General features: G+C 46.8%; 1 protein-coding gene across 2 annotated transcripts in view; it reads left to right on the top strand.

Moving 5' to 3' along the window:
* Window positions 1-6,035, top strand: part of AASDHPPT (aminoadipate-semialdehyde dehydrogenase-phosphopantetheinyl transferase) — a 76,985-nt gene extending 70,950 nt beyond the window's left edge. For both annotated transcript variants that reach the window (XM_025198251.1, XM_025198250.1), the window contains one exon: window positions 5,089-6,035. In XM_025198251.1, coding sequence (XP_025054036.1) covers window positions 5,089-5,247 — 159 coding nt within the window. In that variant the 3' untranslated portion in view covers window positions 5,248-6,035. The remainder of the gene's footprint in view (window positions 1-5,088) is intronic.
* The last annotated feature ends 4,102 nt before the right edge of the window (window positions 6,036-10,137 follow it).

Below are 10,137 nucleotides of genomic sequence, written 5' to 3' on the forward strand. Positions count from 1 at the left end.
ATGTTGCCCTTGCTTTTCCTCCGGCTCCCCACATATCTGAAAAAGGACTTTTTATTGTCCTTGATGCTCAAGGGTAGTTGGAGTTCAGTTGCAGCCTTGGCTTTCCTGGTTTGCTCTCTGCAGGACCAGACCAGTGCAGAATATCAAGATCATCAAGTCCAACCCCCCGCCCCATGGGCAGGAAGTCAGCTGCGGTCAAAGGATCCCAGCAAGATAAACATCCAAACATTTATTGAATGAATCCAGAGTAGGTGCTTGCACCACTTCTGGAGGGAGTCTTCTAGATCTTGGGGGCTCGGAAAGTAAAGACATTTTTTCTTATGTCCAGCCTAAAACAGCCTTGGAGGCATTTACGACCACAGGTCCTAATTTTTTTTGGGGGTGCTCCAGTGAACAGACATTCTCCCAGATCCTGATGTACACCCTTATGCACTTATAGGCAGCCACCAGGTCCCCCCTGAGCCTGCGCTTTTCCAAGCTGAAGAGTCCCATGGCTCTCAGCCTCTCTTCATAAGGCCTATTCTCTTGCCCTCTGATCATGTGTGTGGTTCTCCTCTGGACTCTCTCAAGCTTCTTGACATCCTTCCTGAATTGCGGAGCCCAGAATTGGATGCAGTACTCCAGCTGCGCCTCACCAAGGCCGAGTACAGCGAGAGGATGACATTGTGAGATTTACTTGAGAAGCATCTATGAATGCAAGCCAGAGTTTGGTTTGCTTCACCAGCTGCAACATTGCATTGTTGGCTCATGTTCATGTTGTGGTCAATCATGACCCCCAAGTCTGTTTCAGCTGTGGTACTAGCAAGCGTAGCACTGCTGAGCCTATAAGTACATCTGGAGTACTGTGTTCAGTTTTGGGGCCCCCAGTACAGAAAGGATGTGGACAAATTGGGAAGTCCAGTGGGGGGCAGTGAAAATGGTGAGGGGGCTGGGGCATATGACTGGGGCCTAGGGTCAGTGAGGACCTAGTCAGGGAACTTCTGGAGGGACTGGACATATTTAAATCAGCAGGTCCTTACGATCTCCACCCCAGAGTTATGAGGGAATTAGCAGAGGTCATCGCGGGACTCCTAGCATGGCTTTACAAGCACTCATGGTGCTCTGGCATGGTGCCAGGGGACTGGAAAAGGGCCAATGTGGTTCCCATTTTCAAAAAAGGGAGGAAGGAGGATCCAGGAAACTATAGGCCAGTCAGTCTTACCTCGATCCTGGGTAAGCTCTTTGAGAGAATTATCCTGGTGCATGTCCGCGAGGGGCCAGCAAGGGAGATTATGCTTAGGGGCAACCAACATGGGTTCATTAGAGGCAAGTCCTGTCAGACCAACGTGGTGGCCTTCTATGACCAGGTCACAAAATCCTTAGATGCAGGTGTAGCAGTGGACGTAGTCTTTCTGAACTTTAGGAAGGCCTTTGACACGGTCTCTCACCCCATGCTCATTAGAAAACTAGGAGACTGTGGCGTCGACACGTACACAGTCAAATGGGTCACTAATTGGCTGGAGGGCCGCACCCAAAGACTGGTGGTGGATGGGTCATTTTCGACCTAGAGGCCTGTGGGCAGTGGGGTTCTGCAGGGCTTGGTCCTCGGACCCGCACTGTTCAACATCTTCACCAGCAACTTGGAAGAGGGGGTAAAAAGCACCCTGTTCAAATTCGCAGATGATACTAAGATGTGGGGAGAAGTGGGTACATTAGAAGGGAGGAATAGGCTGCAATCGGACCTAGACAGGTTACGCAGAGGTAGAAAAGGATCTTGGAGTCATTATTGATGCCAAAATGAATATGGGCTGACAGTGTGGGGACGCAGTCAGGAAGGCCAACCATACCTTGTCAGGCATCCACAGATGGATCTCAGGCAGGTCCAAGAAGGTGATCCTCCCCCTCTATGGGACACTGGTCAAGCCACAGTTGGAGTTCTGCATCCAGTTCTAGGTGCTGCACTTCAGGAGGGATGTGGACAACTTGGAGAGGGTGCAGAGGAGGGCCATCCGCATGATCGGGGGTCAGCAGGGCAGACCCTACGAGGAGAGGCTAAGGGACCTGAACCTGTTCAGCCTCCACAAAAGAAGGCTGAGGGGGGATCCAGTGGCCATTTACAAACTAGTCAGAGGGGACCAGCAGGCATTGAGGGAGTCCCTGTTCCCCTGAGCACTCCCAGGCGTGACAAGAAATAACAGTCACAAGCTGGCAGAGGGTAGATTCAGGCTAGTTATCAAGGGGCACTACTTCACAGTCAGGGTGGCTAGATCTGGAACCAACTTCCAAGAGAAGTTGTGCTGGCTCCTACCCTGGGGGGCTTTAAGAGAAGGCTAGATGAACACCTTGCCAGGGTCGTTTGACCCCGGTACTCTTTCCTGCCATGGCAGGGGGATGGACTTGATGATCTGCTCAGGTCCCTTCCGACCCTACCAACTATGAAATTATGACTTAGGAGGAAAGACTGAGGGACCTGGGCTTATTTAGTCTAGAGAAGAGGAGACTGAGAGACCACTAAATAACAGCTTTCAACTACCTGAAGGGAGGTTCCAAAGAGGATAGAGCTAGACTGTTTTAAGTGGTGGCAGATGACAGAACAAGGAGCAACAGTCTCAGGTTGCAGCAAGGGAAGTTTATTTTAGATATTAGGAAGAACCTTTTCACTAGGAGGGTAGTAAACCACTGGATCACTTTACCCAGAGAGGTGGTGCAGTCTCCATCCTTGAAGGTTTTCAAAACCTGTCTAGACAATGCTTTGGCTAGGATGATGTAGTTGGGGATGATCCTGCTCTGAGCAGGAGGTTAGACTAAATGACCTCCTGAGGTCCCTTCCAACCCTAACTTTCTATGATCAGGATCTGGACCTTATGCTAGTCATACTACCCTGGGTCCTGGACTATTTGTTGCATCTGACGCCTTCTGACCTTCTATTCACTTCCACCAAGCCTACCCCACGATCCCATTTGCATCAATTAATTAACCTGCAAGTTAGAGCTGGTTAACAGGTGTTTCATTTTGAAGCTGGTTTGATGCATTTTCAGCTCAACACTGAAATCAATATGAAACAAAAGGCTTCAAAACAGCTTCAAAAGTAAACAAGGACACTTGGAAAGTTTTGAAACATTTCAAGTTTCAAAACCAGGCTTGCTGCAGCTAAACAGAAAGTAGAAGAGGGAGGGGGAAGGATTGCTGTGATATTGACGTCTAGCTTCCTGTTCGATTCTCCAGCTCTCTGATTGCTTCCCCCAGCTTTTCCCGGGGGGGTACAGGCCCCCAGATGATGCAGGATGACAGCCCACACTTAGAGCCAGGAAGAACCCCATGCTGTGCGCAGATCCAAGGGCCCGTCCCCCCGGATCTGTGTGTGGGATGACAGCAGGCTGCTGCTACCAGCTGGGGCCAGCGCCAGTGCTGGGTTCTTCCTGGCACTCGGCACAAGGTGTGCCGAGCAAACACAGGTGCTGGCTTTGCCCCCAACTGGCAGCGGCAGCATGCTGTCATCCCACATACAGATCTGGGGACCTGTGGCCCCTGGGAAGAATCCATCACAACCCTACAGGCTTCCGCTGCTGGCATGTGGTATGAGTTTTGGTTTGAACAGTTTGAGGTATAGTTTCCCATAAACCCCTGCACCTATCTCCTTGAAACGTGGCAAGCTTTATGGCCTCAGAAGGGGCTACTATCCCTACTATTTTCATCCAAATCAGGCAAGAAATGACAAAGTTATAGGCATCTTCATGATTCCCCATTATAGTCTATGGGCAAAACGTCAAAACAGCTAAACAGTTTCGATTAAACAAAACAGAGCAGTGTTCCTTTGAAACAGAAGTCGAGACTAAATGGTGTTATTTCGCACAGCCTTACTGCCTATCTTTTTTTGGAAACGCCACTTCTCACAGGGAGAGAAATATTTACTATACATATGCTGGATATTTCCAAAATTTTGCTATATTATACTGCCAGAAAAAACAATAATGTGCTCCTCCATGTATTTGTAGCTAAAGGCAGCCATTCAAAATGGCTCAGTGGGTAGTAAACTTTCTCACTGGTAATATCAGTTGGTTGCTCCACCAGATGTCAAGGCTCGCTCCACCAAAGTTCAAACAGCATCCTCTGTTTGCATAAAAAATGTACCCATATGTGGAGGTACAAGGCAGTAATCCAGAGTAACATCACAGAATTTTGTCAAGCAATAGTTATTGGAGTCTGCTGCCAGAGCAGATGCCAAATTTTAATAGAGCCAGGCCATCCTTGTTTGATGTAGCTAATACTGTCCATCTTACCACTCAGGAAAGGCATTACTTGGAAGTCACTTACGGTCAAATCCACAGACACATAATCAAAAAAAATAAAAGGTTTTTTTTGAGATACTGACCAACAACTTGCCTTCTAAGAAACAGTTGTATCCCACATATGCTTTTGTAGCCCACAGTTATTGTGGTATTCAAGGAGCAGTGGAATTGGGGGAAGATCATAGCCAGCTCATCCCTTATGTTTTCTTATATAAGAACAAGGAGGCAAAGACCTCATGCGTAACTCCAGCGGTTGCTGCTGTTCAAATTGATCTGGTCTCCCATGCTTTTTCAGGGTTCACGCATCCACACTGTGGCAACGTTATTTCAAAGCACCATATTTACTGTAGAATGCATAACTTCCTCATTCTGGCATTCTTTTTGTCCCTTCATTTCTTACACCAGAATTCAAGGACCAAATCCTTTTTCACTACTTAAGTCCCCCCAGAAAACAGTTAATGCAAGAACTTAATGAGTCCTTCTACTCAGTGCATTTTGTTATTTTAGATTTAAGACTAAGATGATATGTTATAAAAGTAAGCCTGTTAAAAATTTTTCCACAGACTCAAGATAGAATAGATTTGCATAGTTAGAATAGAATCTGGCCCTAAATCTTCAAGACTGTCTTGATTGCCCTATTGCTCTTCCTCTGTAGGACAGTACAGATAAGATAAGGTTCATATTACTGCGAATCTCAACCTTTTATTCTTGTTGGTAGTTAGAACAGTTTGAACTGAGTGAGGAGTGGAGGACAGCAGGTAAACAAAGGAAGAATAATTAAATTGGTTCAACTGTCTAATCCAAACTGTATTCTCCTTAGGTTCTTTCTACAGAACTGACACAGCCACAGTTCACTGTGTTGACTTTTGAAGATTTAGTTGCCTCTGGTATTCCTGTATCACCTGAAGACCCTGCACAGTGGGATATCTTTTGTTCAAAGCAGGAGTGCCCAGCACGACAGAGTTCTCATTCAAGATAAGACTGCATTTACAAGGGGAAAAAAACCTGAACATTTTCAAAGACTTCACACTTACAGTCCACAATTTTGAATGGGTGTTTGTATACAGATAAAAAGTACATTACTCTATGCAGACAAATATGAGGTTTGCCAGCTTCACAAAGCTGATGTCTTTGCCCCTTTGTCCCAGATGATGGGTTCATTTCAGACTGAAGAAACTCTGAAATTAGAAGTCTAGGTTGATCCCACATCTTTTCTTCCTTATGTAATTTGCTTTTCCTGGTATGCAGTTCTCACATCTCCCTCATTGCCCCCTGCCAGGAGCATTGAGCAGAGCTATGTTAATGTGGCTCTTAACGAGCCAACAAGTGTTTAATATTTAAAGAAAATGTGGTTTTGTACTTAATTTATGCTGCTGGTGTTTAAGCAATATTATTTCCTCTCCTTTATGAAATTATAATTTTATTCCTAAGTGGATGTGAAAAGCCAAAGTTAAGCAGTTGGGTACTGATGATGGTGCTGTTATACAGTGCATATTCTGTAGAATATGATTAAACTTAATCTGGTACAAGAGGAGACTGATGGGTAAATCAGAAGCAACTCTTGATGTGAGGGAAGCAACACCTGCATAAAAGCCAGTTTGAGAGAGACAGTTCTAGTCATGTTGTCACTCCTGGACTTCCAAAGGTAAGTGCTAGGATTGTTCAAAGCTTCAGTTGCTGATTTGATTTGGAGGAGATTTGGCCCGATTTGGTGGCCAAATCCGAATCAAATCAGGAGACCAATTAAAAGGTCCAAATGGATTTGAAGCCTCCAAATTGATTTGGAAAAGATTCAGAGATTCTGGCAGTCTCCCCTTGCTGCTGCAGGGAGCTGGACCCAGGCTCGGTGCCAGTAAGTGTGGGGGGAGGCATGGGGGGACCCCCACCAGGCCCCATCCCCTGCCTGCTCCCTCAGCCCCCCTGAGTATCCTCCAACCCCCACCCACTCTCTCAGCCCCATCAATGGCTGCTCTGCTGGCCACAGCGTTCTGGCACTTAAAAAACAAAACAGAAAGCCCCGTACTCACCAGCTGCTGCAGCAGCTGTCGAGGCCCCTGGGGGCTCATGGCAGAGCTCCCCCCTGCCCCAAGTGGAGGGGGGGGCTCCCCAAGTGTCCCTATATACTTGTTTGTTGGTCCCTGGACATGTTTGAATTTGTGTATCCCCGTCCCCCATCAATCTTAATTCAAAGCCCTGTCCAGAAGATCGGCCATCCTGGCCACGAACAGGGACTTACCTTTCCTCATGTGGTGGATGCCATCCCTTCCCAGGAGTCCTCTCTCCCTGAAGTGCATACTGTGAAGCCGGGTCAAGGAATCTGAAGCCTTCTCAGTGGCACCAGCATCAGAGTCACCAGTTCACTTCCTCAATGCATCCTTCCCTTCTGGGACTGAGGCCTGAAACAGGGAGCACAGAAGAAAAGACTACCTGGGGCCCCAATCTCTTGAGCCCAGCCCCTAGAGCCCTGTAGTTGCCCATGACCCAGTCTGGATTACTCCTGGCCATGTCATTAGTTCCCACATGGATGAGGAGCATGGGGCAGTAGTCGAAGGGCCAGACAAACCTGGGGAGCTTCTCTACTACGTCTTGGATGCGAGCCCCTGGGAGGCAGCAGACCTCATGGGCTATGGGGTCTGGATGGCAGATAGGTCCCTCAGTGCCCCACAGGAGGGAGTCTCCAACTACCGCCACGTTGTGCCTCCTCTTGGAGGTGACAGCAAGCTGCTTACCTTCCTCCTCTTCTGGTATCACCATTGAAATGTCCTCATGTGTGGGGAGGGGAGCATACCTGTTGCATAGGGACAGGGGAGGAGCTGCTCTCTATTTCCTGGAGTGTGAGGTAACTGTCTTCCAGGTCACTGCAGGTGGGTCTTCTTGGTTAGTCATCATGCTGGCCACCATCTCTATCTCTTTCTCTTCTTCATCTGGAGATGGGCCTGGCAGTAGCCATCAGTGAAGTCTTCATGGGCCCTGATGGTGTGCAGCTGATGCATCTCCTCCTTGAGCTCCTGCACCCGGCCCTCCAGAGACTCCACCAGGAAGGACACCCCACAAGTGCCTCAGTTGCCGGCAACCATGCCAGGAAGCCCCCTCAGTCCGGGGCCCCAGGCTCTTTCTGGGTGAAGGTCTCAGCGATGCCGGGATGCCTGCAGATATAGCGAGTCACTGCCGTGGCTGAGAGCAATTGTGAGTTAATAGACTATGCTACTACCCACAAACTGGCCTGCAAATTGTTTCCCCTGTTTGCAGTCCTGTTTGCTGGCTCCCTAGTCACAGACTCCCTGGTCACCAGTGACGTGCAATGCACAGGGCACAGTGCAGCAATAAAGTGATGCCAGGGTTACCAGAAGGTGGAGGACATCATGGTGGGTGTCATCCAAGGGATCTGGGAGGGCTCAATGAGAGTCTTGTCAGAGATTTCCTCTGTTTCAGACTGCTGCTTCTTTGGCTCCTTGATCCCAAACAGGTTGTCCTCAGACATTCCCAGGTGTTCAGGCTCCTCCAATGCCCTCTCAGGGGAAGTTGGTGCCTGGGAAGAGTGGCCTTTGTCCTCCTCTACCCCCTCAGAGGGACTAGATTTCTTGTCACCCTCAACAGACACAGCAGCGTCATAAGTCCACTAGGGCTCAACCAAAAAGGTGCCCTGAGAAGATGTGGGAAAGCTCCACATAGTAGGATGTCATCATCCTCCAAACACCAGATGTTTGGCATCATGTGACTGCTTTTACTGAGCCCTGAAGATGTTTGTCTTCAACTAGACCTGGCGCCAATGTAAACTATAACCCCATACCAGTGGCAATACAGGGGGTACACTGGGGTGCATGTGCACCCCCTGAAAGTGCTGGTGCACCCCCTGACCAGCCACAATCACTACTTAAGTGATGAGTAGGGGGGGCAGGTGGGAGCACCAGTGCCCCCACCCTGCAAGCGCCAGCCAGGGAGTGGAGCGCCACTTCCAGAAGTGGCTAGAGATCGGCCATCTCGCAATCAGCCATAGGACCCCCCACCCTGATCAGCGAGATCAGCCACGGGGGGACCCCACCCCCCACCAGTGACATTGGCTGTGGGGAGGGCACGTGCCCTCCTGACTAAGGGGGCACCAGTCGCCCGTGCCCCATACTTCTCAAAGATGACACTGTTCCAGGAAGCCATCCTCAGGCAGCGCTGCTTTTCTTTTTCACCACATATTGCAATAAGGTTATGCACCTCTCAGTTGCTTGCCTGGAGGCTAAACAGAAAGGTGTGGTTGCAGACATTCTTGTTCTGGCTGCAGGTGGCTCATCACACGAAGCTTCTGAAAGCTGCTATTGAGCAAGTTTGCAGCAGTACTTATGCACATGTGAGCTGTTATGTTCCCTTCTGTCTGGCCAGCAATTGGGTGCATTCACATGTGTGATCTGCTGCTGCAGCCTGGGGCAACAGAGTTTAGCATGAGTCATAGTCTCCTTGCAGCCCAGGCATAGGGAAGGGCCTAGCAAGCAGTGCACTCTTGGATTCTATAGGACCTAGCCAAGCCCAACTGAGCTATTTATAACTTTCAAGGTGTTAAAATTAATGTGCTCTATGCACCAGAAAAGTTCCACTTTCAACAAGTAACTCTGAGGCAGGGTCTCCATTTTGGAATGGATTTGCCATTTTTATTATGAGATAAATTGCTTCAGCATCTGGCATGTTACCATTTAACATGCAAAACTTGCATTAATCATGCAATAAAATGTAACATCTGCCAAGGACCTAAAAGACAAAGCACTGAAGCAGTAAATTGTCTTATGAAGCTTAAGTTCACGGGGTTAAATTAAATGATCCTGTAAATTCAAGGCTGTAAAGTTACAACCACACTTGTATACATTATTGGTAAAATACTGCGGACCAATTTTAAACATTCAGAATAATTCACCATAAAATATTGAAAGTTCATGAACATCAAAAAGGTTATTTCAAAGTGCATTTAATTATAAATATTATTCCTGGGATGAAATATGTCTAATGCCTTTATACTGTTAACATCACTATCACCATCTTCATCCTTACTGTTTAATAACTACTCTTTTATTCTGTATTTAAAAATTATTTAATAAAGCAATATTTTTTATGAATAGATATATGAACACCTAAAGAACCTACAAACTATGAATGAACTATAAAAGTGCTGCTTAATTGTCTAAATTTACAATGATATTTTTCAGGGCTACAGTTTGTAGCTGTATTGGGCTACAGGCACAAGAAATCAGAACTCGTGGCATAGGTGATATCTTTTATTAGACCAAGTAGATATTTGCAAAAAAAAAAAAAATTTAATTGCAAGCTTTCATTTCCACCTGGCAGAAAATTTACACTCTTGCATTCTGCTATGCCTGAGGAAGGGTGTGCGCCCCCAAAAGCTTGCAAATAAAAAAAATTTTTTTGCAAATATCTACTTGGTCTAATAAAAGATATCACCTCTGCCACAAATCATTAATAATATTTTTCTATACTTTGAATTATTGATTACAACTATTAGTTCACATTTTAGAGTAGATATTCATAAAGTCAGTTCTGGTAGTAATCTGTGTCATTTCCAGCTGACATTCTTTTTTGTCTATTCTGCACCAGACTATTAATACTGAAGGTAACATACTTTATATTGAATAATGAAAAAATGTATTATTCTCTTTGAATCATAGAAAATTAGGGTTTGAAGGGACTTCATGAGGTCATCTAGTCCAACTAGTCATCTAGCTTAATAAGCAGTGGTGTCTGTGTGGTAGAGTTTCTGCCTGCTATGTGGGAGATCTGAGTTCAAGTTGTGGTTGGGTGAAGTAGGGGTGAGTGAAGTGATAGGGGAGAAATTCTTGTTGGAGTGGAGGGGGATCATTGTGTTTTCTTCTAG

Source organism: Alligator sinensis, unplaced genomic scaffold (assembly GCF_000455745.1).
Source record: "Alligator sinensis unplaced genomic scaffold, ASM45574v1 scaffold802_1, whole genome shotgun sequence".
In the NCBI taxonomy this organism is placed as follows: domain Eukaryota; kingdom Metazoa; phylum Chordata; order Crocodylia; family Alligatoridae; genus Alligator; species Alligator sinensis.